This window comes from Dermacentor silvarum, chromosome 1 (genome assembly GCF_013339745.2).
Source record: "Dermacentor silvarum isolate Dsil-2018 chromosome 1, BIME_Dsil_1.4, whole genome shotgun sequence".
NCBI lineage: Eukaryota > Metazoa > Arthropoda > Arachnida > Ixodida > Ixodidae > Dermacentor > Dermacentor silvarum.
This window is the reverse complement of record NC_051154.1, coordinates 53,116,877-53,143,032: the sequence shown is the minus strand read 5'-3', so window position 1 is coordinate 53,143,032 and position 26,156 is coordinate 53,116,877. Positions and strand designations below refer to the sequence as shown.

Genomic DNA, 26,156 nt, shown 5'->3' with positions numbered 1-26,156 from the left:
TATTAATAGTGCGTGTAGCTTTAAACACGTTTATATTGAATTTTAAGTTCGTGCGGGCAATCAACCGCACCGTGCAGCACCCTGCAGCACGGCACGGTTTTCTACATCAACGTGGGTTGTTTTCTGCTCATTTGAAGCCAAAACATTTGCGTCGCGTGCTTTTGCCAACGATGCATCAAGCAGACCGTGCTGCTTGTTCTTTTTCACGTTCCGGGACTACCGTATTGTGCCGCTACGCAGGCTTCGCTGCTATAGTCTTCCTCAGCTGTAGCTCGTGGCGGAACGCTGTCCGTGAAGTGCTCGTGCATTTTTTGGACTTACCTCTGCTCTGTTCTTACTGGATTGGAACTTTGCAGAAAGATCGCATTTTATTGTACGGATGGTTCAATACAACACTTAGCAGTACTATCATTAGCTTCGTTTTTAAGAAAAAAAATTATGCGAAGTTGCCAGCTGCTTCCAACGCATAGACTTATGTCGCCCATCAGCAGCAGAGGAAAGCAAAGCAGCCGGTTAGACACAGTTGCCACGTGGGAAAGGTGTTTGGTTTGTAGATAGCTAGCTCTGAAAGTGATCGGCCATGCCTAGTATAGAGACAGTGATGCATACATTAAGTTTGTCGAAGAACGCCTAAAATGTGATCCCAAACATTTCTGGACCTATGTAAAAGATTGCAGTTCTTAGCTGGCTGAGATTAATGTCATAAATCATCCTTCTCGTGGAATTCTTGGAAACTGCTACAATATCGCCAATGCATTTGCTGAACAGTGTTCCTCGGGTTTCTTGAATACAGCGCATGCTCCTAGCTCTGGTGACTGGCAATATAGTTTCAGTGACGATTTCAACATGTCATGTTTTAGTCGCAAAATGTCCACTTTATACGAATGCTCACTTGATAATATTCCTTTGAAAAGAGTGGAGTTGTATGCGCTGCTTAGGAATGTTGGTTGACTCCTGCCTAACTTTCGAACGTGTTTCAAGCTTTGTTAATGCATCCTACAGAACTTTAGGTTTCATATCTACTAGAATGACAAAAAATTCACCGACGATTACGATACTCTCTAATGCGAAATTTGAGCATAGCTCTATACGTGTTTTCATTTCGCGATATGTTTGCTGGTGCGTACAATCTTGTCTAGTGCAGCACATTGCAAACGCAAAGATGTGTGGCACGACTGCCTCGCTAATCTTGAGATCGTGAGAGGCAGCGCGTGGGTTACGCGTGGGTGACGCGTGGGCGACGCGTGGATGCGATTCACAGCAGCTGCTGCAGACAGACCTCCGTTCATGCAGCGCTTTTAACGTTACTAGACTAGGTTCATTTCTTGAACTCTCCGTAGGCGCTGTATATCGTGGGCGCGCCCCCCTGCCTTGGTTTGCCGCCAGAGGGCGGGAGCGCCGCAGGTAGCTCTACGCGGGTGCAGCTCTGCGTTGGCGAAGGCGCTCTTGTCTTCCGACTTCGCAACTTACGAATGCAACGAGTGTTTTCACCGATGCCTTTTTTAATGTTTGTATAGCCTCGCGTTTAGCAGACTGCGCTCTACTAATCAGCTGTTGCTGATTAGTACTTATTAAGTACTAGTCAGCTGTTGCTGATTAGCACTAAATAATATTTAATGCGAACAAATTATATTGCTCATGAGGCGGTGTAGGCGTGACCACACGATAGTCCAAAAAGTCAAGGGAGCCCAAGTGAGCCAATCGAGGCCGTTAATGATGCCATTAAGGCAAAGTTAATTAAGGAAAACTTTATTATGACGAAGGTAATTAAGGCACAGGTAATTAAGATAGTTAATTATGGCACTCAAACTCGCGACTGTTGGTGTTAATTAAGGCAAAGGTAATTAACGCCCAGTTAAGGGACTCGAACCCACGACCTTTGGTGGGAGTCGAACCCACGACTTTTGTTGTTAATTATGCCAAAGTTAAGACACAACTAATTAAGGTAGAGTGAATTAAGGCACATGTTTAATTACGATAGAGTTCATTACCGCACTCGCGTGCACGGCCATTGAGGGTAGTCGTACCCACTACCCAATTAAGGCACATGTAATTAAGAGAAAGATAGAGTTAAATAAGGCACTCGAACCCACTACCTCAGGTGCAAATAAAACGAAGTTAATTAGGATTGAGTTATTTAAGGCACTCAACCCCTTTGCTGGGAGTCAAATCCTCGACCTTTGGTGGTTGCAATGCTTTCATCATCCACATATAATAACTGCCCCTTAATATTTAATTTATTAGTCAAATAAGTAGTTAATTAGCACCAATCATTGCTACTAATCAACGGTTGTAGCTGTCAGCAAGCCAATCGGTTAATTAATTAGTATTAATAGGTGCTACTAATCAGCAGTTGTAGCGGTCAGCAGGCCCATCAGTGCACTTCCTTTAAAATAGTACAAATGAACCCAAGGCACCTTCTCTCGATATATACACACTCTCAGCACTTCATTTCACGATGAAAAAAAAATGAGCAAAGTACGACAGCAGCGTCACGAGATGCGAGAACCTGTGGCGGGTGCCACGCAGTCACAGAAGTTGTAAAACTGAACCTAATCTAGTAACGTTGCTGTTGGTGGCGTCATAGGTGAATAGACGCATGCTACTCTGACGCCATCTCATAGCCATCGTCGCCGCAGAGCCCATCTTGCGCGGCACTACGCTTTTCTTCTCATGGTTTCACCATACCCTCCTCCGCTTTCCTCCTCGCGCTCTCTTTGCTATCGCATTCTTTCATTCTCGGCTGCGCTCTGCATTTGCTCTTTCATCATTCGCTCGGTTACGCCGAGGGATGCCGATGCTGGCCGCAGGAACGGCGCCTAAAGCCCGACCCCCGTAGAACGAATTTCCGGTGTCCAAGCGGTGAACTTCGTCCGACGGTGGCTGCTCGGCGGCTGGCGTCAAAAATCAGGACGCGCGCCACCGACTTGGAGGGGATGGATATTTTCGCCCGCCGCTGGAAGCGTTCAGCGTGCGGCGACAAGGCCGATCCATTCAGGAGGCAGCACTTCCAGCCGTTGCATCATGGGATTGATGGCGGCAGTCCCGGTCGCCCGCTTCGAACTGAATTTGGCATTGTTTTTGTAGAATTCACTTCGTTTGTAGCAAATGACTGCTCAAACGGCTTTTGATTAGTCTCATGCAACTTCGACGAGAGAGTGTTATGGCTAATCTTGAGGAATTTTCGAGATCGCTTCTCGTTTCGAACGTGCCTAAACCTTACGAGAGAAATATTCTTTGAGATGCGAGCGCCACCTGTCGGTAAAGTAGGGAGATAGCTGGGACGACGGCATATGGCCTCTGAGATGGGAAGATTTCGGAGGCTATGGTAGACAGCTTGTACTGCTTGTCTGTTTCGTAGCAGATCGGCGGACATGGGAAGTAAAAATACAATGCGCTCCTGGCTTCCATTGCGCTGCCTCTCGCACTTTCCGGATGCACACACACATAGAATTACTTAGGTGCCTTATGTATGCAAAATTCAAAGCTTAATGGAATAGCGTCCCGCATGTAAACTACGCTGTCACGCTATACTAAAACTCTCTGCAAAGTTTGTTTGCGGAACGATAATGCTATTTCCCTTAACCTTGCTATTACGCTTACGTTAAACTAAAACTGTCTAATGACACTACCCACTTTATCCGCAGGGACACAATGTTGGCGCTTTCTGGAGGTTGTGAATAGCCAAGCGTAAAATGTAGAAGAAATAACTCAAGAAAAATGATAAAACACTAAGTTATGACGTTATTAAGTGTCGCAACATGCTAAATTTTACTGTGCGTTACATTTAAAAAACAGTAATCTCCTGCTTCACGGCTGGTCACATTGATAGCAGCTCGGCGGCATTCGCCGCTGGATCGTCGCATGAGGGGTCGTGAGGCGAAAACACGGCGGCGCGTCTCGCTACATTTTTTGACACGTGAACATCGTCGGGCAAGTTCGCTCCTTGAGGGTTGGGCTTCAGAGCTGCGCTCTGAAAAGTTGCGAATGTCAACTGCACTGTTCTCTTGTATTCTTTTGGTCACTCTAAGTTATAAGTTTAGTTCTGTTGTATGGAACTCTATTAATTTGACCAATGTGGCAAAAATTTAATGTGTTCAGAGACGGTTCATTAGAATTGTCACCTTGTAGTGATGTTGAAAAACACAGCAAAAACTGTGAATCACGAAACTAACTCTTTGTTGCACGAACCTGTGCCCAGAATACAGGTTACACTCAGAGCACAACGATAGTGGCGAGCACAGTCGGCGATCGGCGAAAATGTGATCAGTGGGTCTTGCGTGTCAGCTTTTCTACATGGCTAGTCGAAGGTTCCAGCATAATCGCTGCTGCCCGCGTGTCTTCCAGAAAGTACTACACCATTCACGTTGCGTATACAGTCAGATTACACAATGTTCCGTGAAAAGAGACAACGGATAGAACTATCAGTAACATTCGGGAAACTTCCGATACATGCAGGCACGTCCTGTGCTGAGCGATAATGTGTAATGGTTGTTAGCCGGTGAAACGCAGTCACCCGAGAAAGATAAACAAGTACATGTGTCAGTATCCTGTACGATCAATTTCTAGGACACCATGTAGTTAATGCCTATGAGCATGTACTGCGCATGTTTAATATTAGACCCCTAGAAATAAGGCAAAAATGTTGTGATTACTTATTCTTGTATGAACTAATTCACAACCACTTCTATTCATGATTACTGTCGGCTGTAACGTTCTGCGTGCCTCGCCCAAACTAGCTTAATCCCAGCATTTTCTCCGTGAATTCAGCTTGCACCTCTGACGCTATAACACGTTTGTAACAGCAACATACCTTGCGTTATGATCTTTATATTTTCAGCTCTTGTATTTGCTCTTTGTCTTAATTCTGTTATTGATTTAATTTAATGTTTTGTTGCATGTTGTACCACTGTTCTTTCAGGTTGTCTGTTCCTTGTGTAACCCAAGTGCACCAATACTAAGGCGTAGAGCTGTTCTCAGGCAGTTTCAGAAATAAATTAAATGAGGATGACTATGAGGACATCGTGCGCGGCATGTGTGTACGCACATAGCGCAAAACAACTAGCAGCACGAATCTCGGGCGCTGGGCATGCGCGTCAGTTTTCTACGATCATGTGATCAGCTGTGTTTATGAAGCCGCCCATCAAGTTACACCCCGCTTGTTGTTCTCTGAAATCGAAACTTGGGCCGAGGCTCCAAATAATTACCCGTTGCGCACTGAAGCAAACAAAGTTCTCTGCCGTTGTTAATGGGTCATTAGCTACTTATTAAAACAAAAAAAAAAGACAAGGTCCGAATTTTTTGGGTCAGTACTCATTTAAACCACGTCAAGTCTCACCCAGGGCAGCAAATAGTATCAGAATAATTTTGTATATTCTTACCTTATATACAAGTATTTCTAACAGCAGTTTGAACATTTTTCTAGAGGAAGAAAATAATAAAATCAGACAATAAGAGGTCCCCGAGGGGAGCATATATATATATATATATATATATATATATATATAAGCTGTTTTAGGAACCATTGCTACATTTTTAAGGGGGCCCTGAAACACTTTTTGAACAAAGTAATACCCGTGTCACACGGGCGTTTGGAAGGCCTTCCAACCGATAGTCAGTTGACTCAAAGGTCAAGTTCGAACTGCTACACGAGCGGTTTCGAAGGCCGTCGAGTCAATAGTCTATCGAGTCAACGGAGCACTCCACAACTCTATCGAAATCTCAATGGCCTTTGAGCTACGGAAGCGGAAACAGCGCGAACATGCCCTCTCGTTCACAGTGTGCTCGTACTCATGGTTAGAAAAAACAAATCGAACCAAAATGCTCTAAAAACACTATATATGAGTGTTATTGATTATTCAATAAAGTATTTTTACCACTTGACATGTGTAAACTGTACATACTCTCGACAACAGCGACGTGCTTGTGTTCATTCGTTTCTCCATGTTGTCTAGTACACTCTCCCTCTACTCAATGTGCTGCCGGCTGCCGTCATATCGCCGCCATTTAGCCGTATAAACAAACATAAAACAAATTATAGTGCTTTTAAGTGGTTTTAATGTTGTTTAACTTTTGGTGACATGAAAACGAAAATAAAGATCCGCAGCGCCACACAATTTTGCGAGAAACGCCTGAACCACTCAACGGCCTTTCAAATGTGCCGTGTAGCAGCGCGACAACTCCTTTGAGTCGATAGAGTTGTGGCGTTTCGAAGGCCGTTGACTGGAAGGCCTTCCAAATATGCCCGTGTGACACAGGTATAAGAAACATTGTAGTTATGTTAACAAGGCTTCTGTGAACGTGTGAGCCAAATATTATTGCACTGCGTACAGCAGGGAAATATACAATCTTTTGTCAAGACTCGAAAGTAGTGAAAAATCGCTTGCTCTCACTTCTGCAATGTCGTCGTGCAGCGTCATCGAAAGCAGCTGGCCCACCAATGCTATTGGCTAATTTCGTTATCGCGAGAGCATTCTCAGTAATACATAATTGCTCATTTTTGGGTAAGCAAATGAAAAATATATATGCCTGCAAGCTCATAAAGGCCGTAAAATAATTTCATCTTTGCACTGCGCGTAGCTGCGCCAGCTGCGCGTGGCCTCCGAGATAGCAGCGGCTTGCTGTGTAGCATAGTCTACCGTGACCGCCACGGGTTGCTGCCACGAATAATTATTAAAAATATGTTGCCTAGGTCTTGCATAAATGAGAGCAAATGCTTCGAAAAACGTAACCAAGACATGCAACATTTTTCTGGACTTTGCATGTCAAGGTTCTGTGCATGCATGCGTGTGGGGTGTATGTGTCTTTGGGGGGGTGGGGGGCAAGAGGTAAGCTGTGTTTATACGGCGTCTGAACATATTTTGTGTTCGTGTGTGAGGAAGCCTTGTTTAAAAGTGCATGTTGTGAATGGCAGATTTGTCTGCCCATTTGCGTTTGGCTATACGAGTGCAAATTCTCGTGGATCAGGATTGAAAGATGTGCGCTCCCTCGTGACGGGTGGTCTGGAGTCAGTGGAGGGCCTGGCCGTGGACTGGATTGCGTGCAATCTCTACTGGGTGGAGAGCAGGCACCAAGAAATAGAGGTTTCAAGGTGTGATGGTTCCATGCGGGCATCGGTTGTGGGCGATGTCCGCCGCCCTAGAGGCTTGGCGCTGGATCCACGAGTGGGGTAAGTGGTGCTTCTCACGTCATCCTCTTTAGCACGGTGCTTTAGCTCACGTGTGCGAAAAGTTAACTAGCCATTTTTGCACTGTACACATTATTTTAAATACCGGGTGTTTCTATGAAGATGTTAATATTTAAAAATTGCCATTTTAAGAGAAGAACTGATCCTTCGGAAACATGTTTCAGCGGGCTCCTCGTAATTGGGAAATTGAAGTGAGTTCTCCCGTACAAACCATATCAATTATTGGTTCTGAAAAAATGTGATCACCCGCGGAACTCTAGCTACAACGAAATTTAGCTTTCAAAGCGCGCTGTTGGGTTTGGCGTTGGCTGACGGTTCCATTTCACCGCATTTAACCACCAGTTGTTGCGACTCGTGTCCGAGCGGTCATTACGAGTTTACGTGGCTGGTGATGTGCCAGGTGCCGGGCGATCAAGAGGTCTGGGGTGACGTCCAAGAAGAGCAAAAAAAAGGGTTTATTTACAGCATTTACATTTTGAGAGGTGCAATGTACAAGCACGAACGAGCACTCTCACAGCACTGAAGGTCCTCTTTTTAAGCCCTTCCTTTTCCCCCTTTCTCTCATAGGGGAATTCACTGTTGTTGTTCTCGTCCAGTCACGATCGCCGAAACGTTTGCAAAATCCCGCCCATGACGTTGCACCGTTCCGACGGATTACACCTCCAAGGTTGCGCAACCGCCCCCACATACGGGCAACTGCTTGGTGACATGGGAATCTCAACTTTTCTTCGTTCCCACGGAAAGTCTTGCCGTTGGCCCCTTTTGCAAGAATGATGGGGCTTTTTGTTAAGATCGGCTTGACACAGAGATGGGCCTTCACGCTAAATAGCGTTTCCACGAAGGGCGGCGTTGTCGTCGTCTCAAGTGAGCTCTTTTGTTTGACTGTCACAGTCCATACCGTGATGGAAAAGAGCGACGATGTCGTTTAACGATGCACGAGACCGATGACTCAGAATTTGTCTCGCCCATCAGCTCTGAGCTGTCGGACAGCCGAAGATACAAAACAATGGCATGTCCATTAGTCTCGGGTGACGCTGGTTTAGTCGCCAGCTCCCTGTCCTTGCAAAGACGAAGGGGTATGAATGGCATTTCATCGTTGCAAGCTTACCGGCACAACTGTGCTAAATGCGTAACAGCGCGAAACCGAAACTGTGAGGCTGCATCGAGCATGAAGCTTCGCTACTCGAGGGGACGTTTTGCTTATGTCACCCAGCAGCGAGGAGCACCTAGCGGCAGCAGGTTGGCTGCCCGCTGCTTTGTGGCATAAGCTGAATGCTGAATGTCGCCAGGGGCACGGCATCGCGCTCACTGTAGCCTTTCGGTTTCGCGCGCTCTTACAGCTAAATTTCGTCGTGCCAGAGTTCCGTGGGTAATCACATTTCTCCAGATCCAAAGGTTGATATGGTTTGTGCGGAGAGGTCGCTTCAATTTCCCAATTACAGTGAGCCTGCTGAAATTGAGTTTTAAAGTTAATTAATTTTTGTTAATTGGCGACTAATAACTACATATCACCCGTCACCCCATGGCCGCCACCACTGGCAGCATGTCTCTGAAGTAAATGGACTTTTATTTCAAAACGGCTATTTATAAATGTTTCTTAGTCTTTGTAGAAACTCCCGCTACACTGACTGGTGAATCAAAGCTGCTGCACTTCGAGCAGTCGAGACGACCATGAAGCTGGTGCATTGAATGCCTCACTGAATGTTATGTACTTAGGTCCCATAGGTCAAAAACTGTTCACATAGGCACATTTCTTGCATTGTGGCATGCAGCAGTAAGTGGACATGTTGAATATCAGTAAGAGAACGCTGCAGAAACAGCACAAAACATTAACACATGATGGGGCAGGCGATCGGGCTGCTAGAGCCTGCCAGTGTCAGTTACGGGAAACCATACCCACATCACCAGGCTGCAGCACAGGGTTGTCCACATTATGCAAGTCATATGACTTCACTGCTCGGCTTCAATTTTGCATTTGCAACATGTGTCCTGAAGCGAATATTTAGAAAGTTCGTTAGTGAATCTTTTTAATTAGGTGCATGGAGATTGCAATTTTTCATTCAGGTAATTTCACCAGGTCAAGGATTCGATCCAGCTTGCAGCGGCTGCATTCCGATGGGGGTGCAATGCATAAACGCTCATGTGCTTAGGTGCCCCAGGTGGTCGGAATTAATCTCAAGTCTCCCACTACGGCCTGTCCAATAATCAGATTGTGGTTCTGGCATGTAAACCCACAGAATGTGATCTTTTTGTCAGTTTGTTTTAGTTATTTCGCCCTCTTCCTTGAATTTGCCGAAAAAGGTGAAAAAGAAAAAAGGCACTGCGTACAGATGGTTAACCAGCGAAGCTGAAACGTGCTGCCCCGGTGTCTATCCCGACGGTTCATTAAAGTCTTTCTCAATTATTGGTTACGTCTTTGTGTTTTTTAATGAGGTTATACACACGTTCGGCTGCGACGGAGAAAACGACGTCACTGACAGTATGCCCGCAGTCCGCCATTGTCGCTTGCATTCGATGTATCGAGTTTGCTCGGCAGCGTGGTTAGCAGCATCCGCCCACCATTGTCATTTTCGATTCTTCAAAATTAAATTGCTTCAAAGTATAAATCTGTCCATCACGTAAGACAATAAATGGCTCATACCCCCATAAACGCGGCCTCTCCATTACGACGACAGAAGTGAAATTCTATGCTGGAATTATAAGCGGCAACGCAGCCAGCTGTGGAAGAATACGACGACGATGAACGCAAGAGCAGTGGCAAGAGCGTGTTCGCTCGGTTGCGCCGAGGGGCGCCAACGTGCGAGCCAGCCGCTGAAGAAAACGACGTCGCTTAAGCCATTGCTGATGAGTTTCTGCGCACATCGGACGGACGGATTTCGGTTTCGCCTAGCCATATACAGGTCCGTTCGACATTCACACATTCGAACTAAAGAAAAACAATTCAGTGATGATTTAGTGGTAAATGTGAGAGAAATACGTGCGGAATTACATCACACCTCTTTGAGGGCCTGGATCCATGATTTAAATCGCGTTCACCACATTGCAAAGTGTTGTTCAGGAGCTCACTTGACACACGTCCTGCCTCTTCAAGGAGGGTAAGTGCAACTGACGGTGGTCCGGAGCAGACCATCGTAACTTTTACGTATGAGCCTGGCTGCAGTACATGACTGACACACACCTGTGCAAACTTCGAGGCTACACAAAGGACTTTGCGGTGGTAGCTAGATGACACAGCGTGTCCAGGGGGGGGAGGAGGAGCTTGAAGGAGGAGTCTCGCTGTAGTGCACGCCTCGTACATGAAGCGTATTGGCAGTGGCAATATGTAGCTGGTGGCTAATTTCATTACTGTTGACAGTCATCATGAGATAGGGTCTGCCGGAATTTTTTTTTGCGCTGCTTCTGCGGTCAGAGTGGCACTCTGCCCACGTTTTCAGCGGAATCAGCCAGCTCTGAACGATGGATAAAAGTGGCATAGAATCAAGTGGAAGGCACCGCTACAAAATCCTGACCAAGATAAGGGAAGCGTTGTCCGATCCACGGCAGCTTTCAATCGCATACGGCATGCACTGTTGTACTATATACATGGTGTCCTAGTTATTATGTACACCCGTGAGCAAAAGTATATGGACGACAGCGTCGCCCAAGAAACTGAATTTCTTCGTAATTAACAAGCATGAACTGGAATTGACGAGTACACTGAATAGTTCATAATGCCAAGTTTAGCCTGCAAGTCCTCAATTTCAAGTTGCATTTGAAGGCAGAGGAAAAAATAGGTTTTATTGCGCAACCCCTAGTCCGTATACTTTTGCTCACGTGTGTGCATAATCATGTTCTGCTGCTAAGCACCAGGTTGCTAGTTTGCTCACTGACCATGACGGTCTCATTTGGGACCACTATGGTCAGGAACTGCCCCAAATGTGCTATCACACTTGACTTGACACACTTGACTATTGGTATGTCAAGCCCATCAGTTATCTCTGATGGGCTTGACAGAGTTCTAATCTCTGACCAGGACGAATCTTTTCTGAACTGCGAAGCTTCTTTCCGAGAAACCCATATGTGTTTCCTTTGTAGCTTTGTGCTACATTTAGTTGGATGACACTTTTCCCTTTCGTGACACTTTCTCCACCTTGCGGGATTCCACACAACTGATTTGCCAATAAGAAGAGTTGTGAAATTGACTTGGCTGTAATTTTCTCAGTATCGATTACTTCCTTGATGTCCAGCTGTCAGAACATTTTCCACTGGCCCAGCTTTCTTGTTTGTGGGAGAAGCAGTGCTTTTTGTTCCTTGTACTTTGGAAGTTCATGCTTGTTCTTGTTGTAGAACATTCACTTAAGCTGTTCAAATGATTGGTATAAAATTTTAAAATTTTGCTTCATAATTTTGACAGCCTAATAATATAACTTTCTGTGCACAGGTTCCTCTTTTGGACTGACTGGAATGATGAAAACCCACGAATTGAGCGAAGCTACCTGGATGGAAGCTCAAGAAAGGTGATAGTTAATGTGGAAGAGTACAGCAACCTGCCAAAATCTTTGCCCAATGGAATCACACTGGATTATGCCGTCAATAGAGTCTATTGGATTGATGCTAGGTAAGTTGAGAAATAGCATCTTTATAATAAAATTCTGTCTGCCTTTTAAAGGGGGTCTGCACCTCTGTCAAGTGAATGAACCTTCACCTTTTGTTCAAGCCTCTCTCCATTCATGATGAAAATAAGTTCAAATTTAAATTTATTAATTTATTAATTTATTTATTTTAATTATACTTTCAAGGCCCGAAGGCACCACAGAAAGGAGTGGTATAATTACAAACGTATACAGTGAAATAACAGATAATGAGTTACAAGGTATTTTCCAAGGCGATCTTGAAACGTTCTGCATCTGCAATGGCAGCAATGGAGGAGGGAAGGTGGTTCCATTCAGTGCTTGTTCTTGGGACGAAAGAATCATGACATAAGTTAGTGCAACACAAAGGCAAGCATACTTTGAAAAGGTGATCGGTTCTAGCTGAAACGTAGCAAGGCGGTGAAAATAGAGCGAGTTTCAACACTTGATTGTAATGGTATATTTTATGAAAAAGATTCAGGCGGGAGCATTTGCGACGGAGGGAAAGGCCCGGTAAATTTAATGTTCTTTTCATGGACGTTCTTTTAAGCTTCTTTTTTATGTCTAAGTGTACTTTAGTCAGTTCAATAGAACCTTTTCACATTTGTAACACTAATGTCACGTTTGTACAACTAATGTCACGTTTGTCCAACTAATGGAGGCACCAGTCTCTTCAAAATGAGACAAAGTGTGAGCTGTGCATGCTATGAATTTGCTGTTGCATGCAGCTTCATCATCGAGCCACATCTTCATTCTTCATTTATTAAAATGAGGAGGAGCGGAGAGCACTCTTGTGGCTGAAATTTAAATACTTAATGCATATCTTCTAGTGCCCCAAACCACTTAATAGAGAGTTTTAGGTTGTCAATAAACTTCTTATCGTTTACGGATTATCAAAGCCATAAATATACTTTTGCAAACAGCGCTAGAATGGGACAAAGAATAGGGGAACGCAGGACATGGGCGCCCGTGTCAGTGTGTTTCCTTATACTCTGTCCCAGTCTTACACTATTTGCAATAGTATGTCACAGTACTAACAAGCCTGGCTAACCACGATTTTGGAGGCGTAAACATGAGCGGCCAGGTTGGTGGCACAGAATTGAACCAGCTATTGTTGCAGTAACCAAGTGTCTTCTACTTCACTGCTGGAATTAATTTTTCAACAGCGACGTAATCGTGAGCACGTAGCCTTTTTAAATGTTTTTTTTCTGCAAGAACACTCGTGGAACATCAGAACATGTCCAAAAGACATTGTGATTAGACGAAGCATCAGGTAACCCGGTATTACACAAATGCCATTGCATATACCTGAATACTGGACATGCTAAAACACTGTATTAATATTTGCATAAGTGACTAAAGAATTCTGAAAATAACATATGGTAATCTGATGTGTTACATTGCTGAAAACGATAATATAAATTATATCATAACTAGCCAGATAGGTATGTTGGCTTGAATTATTCATAAATACTTATTTCAGGTATCTGTTTCTTCATGTTTAAGCAGCGACTAAAATTATTTTTAGCATTTTAATAACCAATAAGCTTGACTAAATGACCTTGTTGTAGCCGTAATCGATGAAACTTGTAGTATTGTCTCGTTGGCAAACTGAAGTGCCAATCGCTCTTTTGTTTTATTACTTTAAAAAATACCTCATAATTTTTCAATAGTTAAAATGCACCAATCAAGTACTAACTGCATAAAGTGGATGCATAGGCATTAATATTTACTTATTCGGTGTAAACGTGTTTATACATGTTTATTATCAATTTGCACATGTTTTAATGTGCGAGATTTTACATGTCTTGGAAGGCAAACTAAAGCCTAATGTTCTGGAGGGCCTTTAAATAATGGACAACAAACACTTTTTTTTTTTTAGTCAGCTTCATCTTTCACATTGGCACAGTGCAGTTTTATATCTATAAGACATTGTCATGACACAATAGAATTGTTCACACTGTGTTATGTATTTTTATTCTGGGGTCTCTGTCTCTGCAATCACTGCGGGGAAAGTTTGGACGTGCCACATTCATTGTTTTTAAAAAGCAGTGTGGGAAACAATGGCTGCTCCACATGTTTGCACCAATGGGCAATGCACAGTGATTCATTTTCTGTTGTCTGAAGGGGAGCCTAGTGTCATACACAGTGGTAGGGTAATTGTTGACAAAGATGACATAGAAAAATACATTGAAATAACCACAGTAGGCAGTGCTTTTTTGGTCCTGCTGAAAGGCAAAGAACTGGCTTGTGCTCTGCTCATTCCTTTGACACAGAGGCTTTCATGATGACCATTGCATGATGCCAAGCAATTTTTAACTCTGCAGCATAGCTTTCTACAGTTCTTCACAATAGAGCACTTTTGGGGCAATCATCGTTTTGGGCCAATTGGGGCAATCATCGTTCTTTGCGCTGCAGTCACAATGATGTAGCACAACCAAATTTGCACAGCAGTGGCTGGATAGATAGACCTCGCATGGAAAGTGCCGACAAAACTAGGCAGCAAAGAGTTTCTTAAATATTAGCACGAGTGCAGATAACCTTTAACTCGGCCTTCAGCAACCTAATTATAGCCTATGCATGTTGCATTGTAAGGGAAAACTCGTCATCTGCCTGTTTGTAATGGCATTACAAAAAGAAGCACGGGCACCTAAATTTAGTAAGCTCGTTAGTTGAATAAAGAAATATTGCAGTTACACCCGAAGCGCGAAGCATCAATTGCAATAGCAAATTAGTAGAGAGCAGGGGTGGGACTCCTGCACCAGTTGCGCCATTTTAATACAAACCCAGATTCCTGTGCCAAACTGCGCCAAACACAGAAAATTGACCAAAATTGCGCCACGCTGCGCCGGAACGGCTTTGGCATGTGTGCTCCGGCAGTGGCCGCGAACAGCAAGCGGATTTGTTCTTCGAAAAACAGTGCGGCCGTTCACATTCCGCAGACCGCGCGACGGCGCTTCCCGCACAGTTTCTCGTGGTTTTCGTGCTTTTAACACTGGACTTTTCGGCGCTTCCGGCAAGTGACCGGCGCGCGTGCGGCCACTCTCGGCTGCTGTCACTGCTGTCACTGCTGTCAGAACGGCTAGGGCGGCTGTATTTAGAGTGTACTAGAATACGGTTGAGTGGGCCGAGCGGCGCGGCGCTCCCTAGCTTGAGACGCAAGATAACGAAAAGCAAGCTTAGGGCACTGCGAGCGAACTATAGATATTAGGGAGGCGCACGTCGCCGCTTGTTCAGCGGTCGGCCATCTCTTTCCCAAGGGCCAGTATACCATAAAAATATTCCAATCTGTTTTTATGCCCACATCGGCGAGGCCTGAGACATTTTGACATTTCGCGAAGGGCTAATTGCGGATTCGGAATAGAAAGTCGCAGTTTCGCCCGAAAGGCGAAGCATCATAACAAATTAGTAGACATCTGTATGAAGTAAGGATAGTAGTTTTATCGGCCGTATAAACCTGTAAACATTCACTTACTAACTAAATTAACAAGCATGGTGTCACGCGAACACGAGCAAACATGAACACGTCTCACTCGATGACCGCGGAAACTTGCTGTCTATACGCTGGAGTGAGGAAGCACGGCAGCAGCAGCGAGTGAATTGACCTTCATGCTGCCTCTCGCTTCAACTCGAGCTAAGCGGCGAAAACACAGGGCGCGCAAAGCTATGAGCACTCGCACTCTGTCCCCATAGCAGATCACTTTCAAGATAGGGCCCACGCTGCCGCGCCATACGCAGCAGCCGCCGGAAAACGCCCCCCTTCTGCATTATTCATGGGACAACCCAGCCGACCTTTGGATGAACCTATCACAGAAAACGAGGTGAGAGTGGCCATCGCAGCCACCACCCGTAACACAGCGGCGGGCACGGACCGCATCACGAACACCATGATCAGAAACCTTAGCGACAAGGCCATCTCCATGCTCACGGCCTTTCTCAACCAACACTGGGAACAAGGTACAGTGCCGGCGATCTGGAAACACACAGGCATAATCATGATCCCCAAACCGGGCAAGAAATTGGCAATAGAAAATTTTCTCAGACCCATCTCACTCACACCCTGCCTCGGCAAGGTGTATGAGAAAATCATACACAAGAGACTACAGAGACACTTAGAAGACAACAAGCACCTGCGAGACACCATGTTTCGTTTCCGCGCAGGCTTGTCCGCACAAGACGTTTTACTCCAAATCAAGGAAGAAGTTTTCAGCAACGTTCCCCGCAGCGGCGAACATGCCCTCCTAGCAATCGACATCAAAGGAGCTTTTGACGTCAGCCACCAAGGAATCCTAGAAGGGCTCGCCAACACCAACTGCGGCGAGCGAACGTACAAGTACGTTCAGAGCTTCCTAAGCCACCGCACGGCAGAGCTGAAGATTGGGGAGATCCAGACTGCAGTACACCACCCTCCCAACAAGGTCACACCACAAGGAGCAGTCATCTCACCCATGCTCTTCAATGTCGCCATGATCGGCCTCGCAAGAAAACTGACCACAACAGGATCCCTCATTGAAAAAGAAGAACGGCTGCAAACTGCAGCTGACCTCATCCAAGAATACGTCAGCTAACGGGGACTACTATGCTCGCCCGAGAAATCTGAACTCATACGAGTCTGGCGAGGCCGGGGTAACCACACAGTCGCCACAGACCCAACACGAAAACTCGAGGTACATCTCAACGGGGGCCTCATACCAGAGAAGTCATTGTTCACGGTGCTGCGTATGTGGCTGCAGTCTAACCAGCATGCTACCCACACCCTTACGCGCCTCAAAACCAGTGTCAAGGCGATATCACGCATGATATCCTGTGTAACATCCAAGAATAGAGTCATGAAGGGAGGGGACACCCTCCGACTGGTCAAAAGCCTGGTGGTGAGCAGAATCGCATACAGCCTGCCCTACTACCATCTCGCACAATCCGAGACGAAATAGGCCGACACGCTCTTGAAGATGGCTTTCAAGACTGCTCTCCACCTGCCGATGAGTACATCGACTGAGAAATAATTGGCGCTGGGGTTACACAACACCCTCAGCGAGCCCACAGAAGCCCTTCACGTCTCAGCAAGACTTGCGCGGACTCACATGGGCCGGCAGGTCCTACAAACCTTGGGCTTCAAAGCCACAACAAATCGAACCTAAGAAACCTGCACAATACCTCGTCACATCCAGGACAGGTATCATATTGCCCCAATACCACGCAACATGGACACTAACCTACACTCCGGAAGGAGAAAAGCGAGGGCCCAATACATAGAGAAAACATTCAGGTTCGATACCACGGCTCGTTTTACGGATGCCGCTATGTACGGAACGAAGAATACGGGTGCAGTGGCAGTGGTCTGCGACCGCCGAGGCCACGTCACCTCCAGTGCATCGACCCGCCCCTGCACTATCACGGAAGCCAAAGAGCTGGCCTTCGCATTAGTCATCCGCGAAGGCCAACATGCAAACAAACCACTGACGATCCTCACGGATTACCAGCAGGCCTGCCGCAACTTCCTACAGGGAAGAATCGCAGGACCTGCGGCAGAAGTCCTAGCCCAAATACCCAAGGAGGACACTGACGACAACACCATCCAAACCATTCGGATACCGGGCCACGCTGCCATCACGGGTAACCTGTATGCTGACAGAGCAGCTCGAGAATTTGTACATAACCGAGCACTCATCACACTTTCTGCAGATGACCCTGACCCAGTTGACCCCGAGTATTCAGCAATCCTTAACTACCACAGAGGGAGTCGCTTGTGATATCCCCCACCCCATCGAAAACTAAAGACGGAGGATGCCGCTGCCTGGCGTAGGCTCCAGACAGGCACTTACACGAACCTACACATATTACATCGCATGCACCCCACAGCCTACAGGGACGAATGCCCGTGGTGTGGGGCCACACCAACCCTATACCACATTACGTGGGAGTGCATGCTACACAACATTGAACACCACGACCTGGGGCCGTATTCTGAAACGTTCCACTTCGGCGATAGTTCGCCTAGGCGAAAGTCGCGTTCAATAAGTCAACCGGCTGCTTACCCGTGACATCAGCATGCACTACCAACACGCGCACTCGAACGCGTCGCAAAACACATGAGAGGGCACACTGTGCGAGTGCAGAGCGGCTCGGGTGTGTTGTTTTCGAATGCATCGTCCGCAATACGACACAGGCGTTCGTTTATTCAATACATGTCGGGAGCACCCACTGACACCATGACGTCAAAGTGACATACACCGAAACTATTAGGTGGCGCGACTTCTTTTATGGTTTTGCTCAACCAGCCAATCAGCGCGCGCCTGAAAGCGAAAAAAGAAATTTCGCCCAAATGGAACGTTTTAGAATATGGCCCCTGAACACCACGAGGGAGCAATCGGAGGCACTGCTGTCCAGCTCGGCCCTCGACGACCAGCTCAAGCTGATGCAGATAGCAGAGAAGATGGCAAGAGCCAGCGGAGCCTTGGACTTAGGGGCCCCGACCATTAGCGATGCCCCCCCGGGGCAAGACAAAACTCGTATCTTTCTAATAAAGTTTATCTATCTATCTATCTATCTATCTATCTATCTATCTATCTATCTATCTATCTATCTATCTATCTATCTCTATCTATCTCTCCATCCATCCATCCATCCATCCCCCCCCCCCCCCCCCCCCCCCCCGGTGCCTTGTGCGCGACCGAAGACGGCGTACTTCCTCCCTTGCGCGCGCGACATTTAGCCCTCGCACACTTTTAGCCCCTCGCACACTTTTAGCCCCTCGCACACTTTTAGCCCCTCGCACACATTTAGCCCCTCGCGCGCGACATTTAGCCCCTCGCGCGCGACATTTAGCCCCTCGCGCGCGACATTTAGCCCCTCGCGCGCGACATTTAGCCCCTCGCGCGCGACATTTAGCCCCTCGACCCTCGCACACTTTCACTCGCACATACAGCACTAGGCGCGCGGCGACGATCTTATCACCCCTGGACTTTATACGGAACATCATGGCGACGACGACGGCAGAAATGCGCCTGGAGTGTCCATATAATTGATATTGCAATAAAGAGAGATTGGTTTACGTTATACTAACCTAGGGTTGATACCGGCTCTCTGGATCCGCGGTGACACATATGGTGACCCAGAAATTATGTTAGCTCGTCGATTAGACCGCATAAATTGAGAAGATTTTCCACTATCATCATGGGTGTGAGCGCGGGAATATATGGTTTGATTGTAGTTCCACCGATGTTTTCGGCTTTACAGGAAAACAAACGCCGTGCCGCCGCCAACCCACTCTTCCATATTCTAGTACGCTATAGCTACAAAGCGTGCTTCTACTACGCGCTTTGTGTTAGTTGATTCTCTGTTTCATAGTGGTTTCAAAGTATGCTGCTATATTCCATTATTCTACCATTATTCTACCAAACTGCTCCAAAAATGCTCCAAGTTGCTCCAAAATGTAATTTTGTCGGCTCCAAACTGCTCCGAAATGACTTTGAGCAGTCCCATCCCTGAGAGAGCTATACGGAGTAAGGATAGTAGTTTTATCAGCTGTATAAACTTAGACATGCAGCAGCACAAGCAACGTGCAGAACTGTTGTTGACGCCGTCGGCGTTTTGCCAGTGTTTGCACCGAGTACCCGCGGCGTTGGTGACTGTTGCCGGTGCCTCTGGGGGCGGCTCGGAGGTTTTCGACGAGATCAGAATGGGACACTCGTCGAGCAGCGTCAGAAGTCTTTACCACCTTCTCTCCTCACTACATATTTATATAAATACACATTTGGTGCCGCAGCTAAACGACGCCTCCCCTCCCTCCCGTCCCCCCACGGCCTTTTGCACGACGGAAGAAGTCGCATTTGCTCTCCGCCATGTCTTCGCTCCCCGTGAAAGCGCGCGCCCCTGGCGCGCTTTCACTCGCACATACAGCATACGGCGCACGGCGACGATTTCATCGTCATTGGACTCTACGGAACCTCACGGCGACAGCAACAGCGACGACGGCAGAAATCCGCTTGGAGTGTGCATATAATTTCTATCGCAATAAAATTTTTCCTATTCGTAGAATCATGCCTGGGATAACGACCAGATCAGGGCAGCTACTGTATCATCTGCCATTCAACTTAGTCTGTAGCTAGCTTGCCTTGTTAATACAGCTGGTACTGTAGCTGTCCTATTGAAGCAGTGGTCTCGAATTTGATCTCCGGACCAGGACGCATTCATGTGCACATAAGTGACTTTTTTGCAAAATGGCTTTGGCTTTTACAAAATAAGTAATTGACTTCCTGTAGTCGAACTTGACTGCTAATACTAATAGATAACAGGCAGCACTACAAAGGCTAGAGAGACCTTTCACGACTCATATTCACAACCAAAAAATATGATTATGCATATGGAAGGTAAAGATATGTGTCATGTAATTCAATTTAACCTTGTCTCATACTTTTATGCCTCTGTTACGTATTTATTACATGATATCTTGGATCTGAACCTATTTACCATCAAATGAGTGGATTGACAATTTCTGCAACCAGTGGTCACAGCGCACCGCTTGCACTCCTGACCAAAACATATTAGGCTGCATACTGGAACTTGCACAAGTTGTAGTTATTCCATAGAAAGCATTACACATTAAAAACAACTGCACTGCAAAACATGTGGCATCAGACTTCTATGATCGCACCACTTTCATAGCTTGTTCAGAGTTGTGTTCTAAGTATGAAACAGAGTATAGTAAATGGCTAAAAAAAAAGATGTTAACAGATCAGAGGGAATAGTATATCCATACCATGTATATTTCACCTCCATATTAATTGTTTAACATTTAAAGTTTTGTATGTTGGCATTCATGTTGTGGCTAATTAGCTATAACATAAACTGTGCCAAAGAGGACTTGAATACTTTATTTTAATTTTCTCCTACTTAATATCTTCGTTTTTTGTTTCCTAAAATGCCGCTGCATTTCACATAAAAATGTGATGACAATGTAGGCCTATGGTCTCTTTTTGGCTCTTTGGCTAACTAATTGGCTCTTTTGACCTTGTTGAAAACAAGTCTGTTTATTTACTTTCGTCTGCTAGCGTTGAATGAGAACCTTGTTTTCCGGTCTGTAACTCTCACCTTTGTATAAGTTGCACCCCCCTCAAAACGGCAGTTCTTCTAAGAAAAAATTAAAATAAAAATTACATAAAATAAACTACCTGCCGGGATGGCTCATTCAGCTAAGGCGTTGCACTGCTGAGCACGAGGTCGCGGGATCGAATCCCGGCCCCGGCGGCCGCATTTCGATGGAGGCAAAATGCAAAAACACCTGTGTGCTTGCGTTGTAGTGCACGTTAAAGAACCCCAGGTTGTCAAAATTGATCCGGAGCTCTCCACTACGGCGTGCCTCATAATCAGAACTGGTTTGGCACGTAAAACCCCAGAAAGGAAGAAAGTAAATAAAATAAACCCTATATAAGAGGCACCAGTTCATTCGCTAAGCGATTAAAAAAAAATTGACCTTTCACTTCGTGAACGTGGTTCACGTGCAAGCGTATGGGTGCCATTCCTATACAATTGCGATAGCAACGGTATGGACACTCCAGGCGCATTTCTGCCGTTGTAGTCACCGCGATGTTCCGTGTAAGTCCAAGGACGATCACATCGTCCCAGCGTGCTGCATTCTGTACATGCGAGTGAAAGCGTGCGACGGTGAGCTGAATCACGCACAAGAAAGGAAAGTGGGAGACACCATGGCGGCAAGGCAGCTCGGGTTTGCTTCTACTCTGGTAGCAACTGCATAGTTTGCTCAGCGTATCTTGAAAGTGATCTGCAGATGCAACGACTTCGGGGTCAGTCGACTCGCGATCGGCCTGCTGCCTCTTGCGTTGCTGCTCCGTCCTTCTCGCAAGGCGCTCGGCAACTCGATCACGAGAAGAACCCGGTACCTCAGTAGCGCGCACACAACCCGTAGCAACTGCCAGAGGAGGTCAACCCAGCGCACTTCATGTGGTCATAGCATCCAATCCAATTTTGACGGCAGTTTTTCCGAAGGAAAAAAAACAAACAAAATGAATATAAGTCACACCGTTATATAAGACGCACCGACATAAAATTTAGAAACAAGGTACGACTTATACACTGGAAAATACGGTAATACTTTTTTCATTGGCATTTCACTGCAATATATTCCATTACTTTTATTTTATTAATTACAACATTATCCTTCAGTGCATAGTAAACACATTCCTTTATCATAGTATATATCGTCACATTGAGTTATATAAGGTAGGAATTGAATTTTGTCTTATAAAGAGCTCCTAGTTTTATCCCCTCTTTTTGTACATCTCTAGAATCGGCTACTTTCTAGGAGACATTGTAGTTTTGTGCACTAGGTAACATTGTACAGGTAGCTTTTTTCTCCTTAACGTAAGTCTGCTTTTTACAATATTATTATTATTATTATTATTATTATTATTATTATTATTATTATTAGTAGTAGTAGTAGTATATTATTACTATTATTACTACTACTACTACTACTACTACTACTACTACTATTTGTGATGGGACCACTTTATTTTTTAATGCTGTCATAATGCAGCATAATGCAGCATACAAGGCTACACAAGTGGCTAAACCACTCAGCCTATTACCTTGAATACTGAACTTTATGCCTCGTACGTGGTGATTTACATATGTTGGGAACATGATTTATCAAGGTGGTGATTATAGAACACATCATCGCAGCCTATAAAGGTGCCCCAGAAGTGTTGAGGTCACTAACACGTTTTGCTAGTAATGCAGAAACTTGGCCACATGAACATAGTAGTGTTGTAATTAAGTGTTTAGCCTTTTATTAAAACAGTGTGTAGTGAAGTCGCATATCATCGGTAGTTGACCGTTTTCAAGGAAGCAGTAGCAGGTTGTGTTTATCTGAGTGTACTGCATTAGAACTGATTGAAATCAAAGCATGGCACTGCCGCCTTGCACACGTGTGCTCATTTACATCACATTGCTTGTCTTTGTTGTGCGGAACCTTGCCATGAAAACTGTGTTTGCTTTTAATCTTGTGTCTAAAAATTCTATTTCAGGTCTGGATCAATTCATACTGTTAAATATGATGGGACAAGTCATAAGAAAATTCTTCATTTGTCAACATTTTCTAAGCCTTTCTCTATGGATGTGTTTGGCGATTACTTTTATTGGACAGACATCACATTTTCTAGTATATTTAAGGCAAGTATTTTCGTATGCACTTCGGGTTGTGTTGTGCATGTGATGCCAGTTGGCTGCTGAATGCATTGTCACAGCAAATATTTCTTAATTGCCAGGCTCATCGATTTTCATTGAATGCCTCTCAGAAGGTGGTGGTCCACTCTAGTAACACACTCTATCAGGCTACTATTGTTCATCCCTCTAGACATCCTACATGTAAGTAAATGGTGTTGATCACAAGCATGGTAAGGTGAACTTAACATTCAGTGACAAGTAATAAGAATTTTTGCATCTTTTCTTATTTTTTTTTGTAAAAATATAATTAACACGACTTTAGGAAGAAAGCATTACTTTCGAGCCATGGTTTATTTTTTATTTTTTTTGTTTGACTTGTTCAGTTGTGTTTTCTGTGAACTAAGTGAAACTTTTTGCCCTAGACAATACAACAAATTATTGTGCCTACAAGAATGGCTTCTGCAGTCACCTGTGTGTTCTGGGAGATGGTCAGCCTTTGTGTATGTGTCCATATGGCCTGCAACTTGGTCCTGACAAGCGAACTTGTGAAGGTAAAATTAAGTACATTGTTTATTGTATTGTGCTGATGGAATGGCTGAATTGTCTCTATTAATTGCACGGTTCCAGTCTGGCGAATTTTGTGATTATTTTTCTTATGCTGTCATTTCTTTTTTAACAGATCATGGACCTCTGGTTCTTTATCAAGCAAAGAACACAAACATTTTTTATTTCGCCCTCGCAAGTGATCCCTCTCGGTGGATTTATCCTCCCGTGAAGCTGCATGTAAGCTGAATTATTTTATGCGCTAGCACTATAAAAAAGCTAGCAATACCACAACGGTTGGTGTGTAGTACTTCATGAAACTTGACATATAAGTACTTTCTCGTCCTCCTTCCCCACACTTCTTTTGTGTGCTAAAATGTTTTTGGAATTGTTTTCTGACTTGTAGCCTTTATGAATTCAACAGATGCTTGTTGATCTTGTAAATTTTTTTGCAGGCAACTGCATTTGCCCTAACCTATGATAGCCAAAACCAAATTTTGTACTGGATTGAAGGGAGGATGATAAAAAGGCACATGCTCAAGACCTACACCACAGAAATATTTGCAGAATTTGGTAAGATTTTCGCAAGTCTTTATCTAGTTGTTTAATAATATTGAATGTAACTGAAAACCAAATTGACATAGACATGATGTTTATTAGCTCCTCGCAATTGTCTTTTTTTTTTTAGCTATCTTGACAGTGTAATGTGCTGTGGTGACAGACAAACTAGTTTTTCAGCTGAGATGAATGAAGTGAGCATGACTGTGGCCATAGAGGCTGCATATTCGTTGAGTAGCATTGCCTAGCCTTGGTGCTCACTTCTAAATAAAAGTGCTACTGCTGGTTTGGAATGAACCTGGAGTCCTCCCCATTCACAATGTGTGTGTCGCTTAAGCTTCGTCTTTAAGAGTGGAAAGTGATAGTGTTATCGGGCCCCGTTCGCATCGCATTTTTCTTTATGAGTAGGCTTCACTGCAACACATTGGGGGGGGGCCTGCGTGGCTCGGGATTATTTTCTCAGCCATGGACGCCGCATGCTGACATGGGGTCCTTAACGCTTTCGCGTTAAAACTGCTGACACAGCTGTGGTGGTCGTAGTAGTACGAGATAGATAAATTGCATTGAATGTTTGATCATGCATTGAAATTGCATGATCACAATGTTTAGAATTACATGCTACATACCTGCCAACTCTTTTGAAATTTTCAGAGTTTATAAAGTCGGGCTCGTTCTGCAATTTTACTCATGTTTCATTAAGTTTTATGGAAATAAATTTTCTTTGGGAAGAGTTTCCCTCATAGGTCTCGGACCACACTATTGAAAGTCTTCTGATTAAAAAGAGATTCTAGAGGACCTGCTTCAAGCAAGTTTATTCAGGCAAGTTCCTGAAGCAGGCAAAATTGGCAATAGCAAAGTCTTTGTAAAAGCCACTGTGATCTAAAAACATTGTGTTGTTTGTCAGTTTCTGCGGTTCCAAGTTTGTGTTCTATGTCTATAGGTAAATCATCATTAATAAAGTGCATATGTATCCTACAAAAGTTGTGTGCTTTGGGCAAACTTGTTAAAAATGCGCGTTATTGTCCCCCCCTATACCCCCACCCCCTTTTCAATGTTTTGTCCATGGATTTTGACGCATTTTAATGTTCACAGGTTGGCAGGTATAACACTATCAAGAAAGCTGTCCACTTCATTTCTCTGCTTTTATTCTGCCAGGGTCCCTGGTGAAGTTGACTGCGCTATCGCTCGACTGCTTATCTGGCAACCTGTACATCGGAAACTCTGTGCAGCTCAACAGCGAAATTCGCAGCCAAATCTCAGTGTGTGCAACAGGCGGCCGGTACTGCAGCAATCTCATCTGGGATTCTGTGCGACATGTCAGTGGTCTTGCAGTGGATGCTGCAAACAGGTTGGTGGACCCTCCAGACAAATTCATGCACTGAGTACTCGTTACAGCAATGACTACCACGGAACCTTTGGCACTGTTTGGACGCCAGGTGCTGGTTCAAGGAGACTAGTCTTATTTGGGCTTTTCACTGATATTAGTTTCCTTAAGAATTTCATTCTTTGTGCGCCATAGTGATGTCCAGCAAGACAGAGGTTCACAGGAAGATGGAGACAAAGTGATCAACAGTCGTCTGAACAAGAGATGTTGGCTCCAGCGACATCCCTTGTTCAAGCACTGTTCATAGTGGTGCTTGTGCGGAAGGTACAATGAATCAAAAGTAGCTGCTGTTGACTCTTGCGCAACAAGACAATTTCAAGGGCTAGTCAGAGCATAAAGTAATTTTCTGTAACCTATATGTGCAATGCGCAATTATTGGGAAAGTTTTCAGCACCTTTGTATCCCTTCCAGTATGCCTGCAATAAAAGGAAGGAAACACGCTAGTCTGCTCAAATATTTTGGCTCTTTCACTCAGCAGAACTCTCCAAGAAAGTCACTGGCAGTAGCACACAGTTGTATATTTAAAGCAATTACAGAATTTTACTTCGTAATCATTTATTTTTAGCTTTGGAATGTGTATCCTAATTTTTTCTCTGCTTGTAGACTTGTTTTGTGGATGGAACGAGAGCGTTCATCTGCTGACCAGGACCTGATGACTGTTAAAGCTGCACACCTGAATGGTTCTGTTACG

At 44.9% G+C, this 26,156-nt stretch overlaps 1 protein-coding gene across 1 annotated transcript in view; it reads left to right on the top strand.

Moving 5' to 3' along the window:
- LOC119438598 (low-density lipoprotein receptor-related protein 6) overlaps nucleotides 1-26,156 on the top strand; it is a 79,737-nt gene that overhangs the window by 39,405 nt on the left and 14,176 nt on the right. Inside the window, exons 4-12 of the mRNA XM_049661083.1 lie at nucleotides 6,967-7,168; nucleotides 11,607-11,783; nucleotides 22,842-22,986; nucleotides 23,082-23,181; nucleotides 23,403-23,531; nucleotides 23,660-23,763; nucleotides 23,979-24,096; nucleotides 25,237-25,429; nucleotides 26,069-26,150. Coding sequence (XP_049517040.1) covers nucleotides 6,967-7,168; nucleotides 11,607-11,783; nucleotides 22,842-22,986; nucleotides 23,082-23,181; nucleotides 23,403-23,531; nucleotides 23,660-23,763; nucleotides 23,979-24,096; nucleotides 25,237-25,429; nucleotides 26,069-26,150 — 1,250 coding nt within the window. The remainder of the gene's footprint in view (nucleotides 1-6,966; nucleotides 7,169-11,606; nucleotides 11,784-22,841; nucleotides 22,987-23,081; nucleotides 23,182-23,402; nucleotides 23,532-23,659; nucleotides 23,764-23,978; nucleotides 24,097-25,236; nucleotides 25,430-26,068; nucleotides 26,151-26,156) is intronic.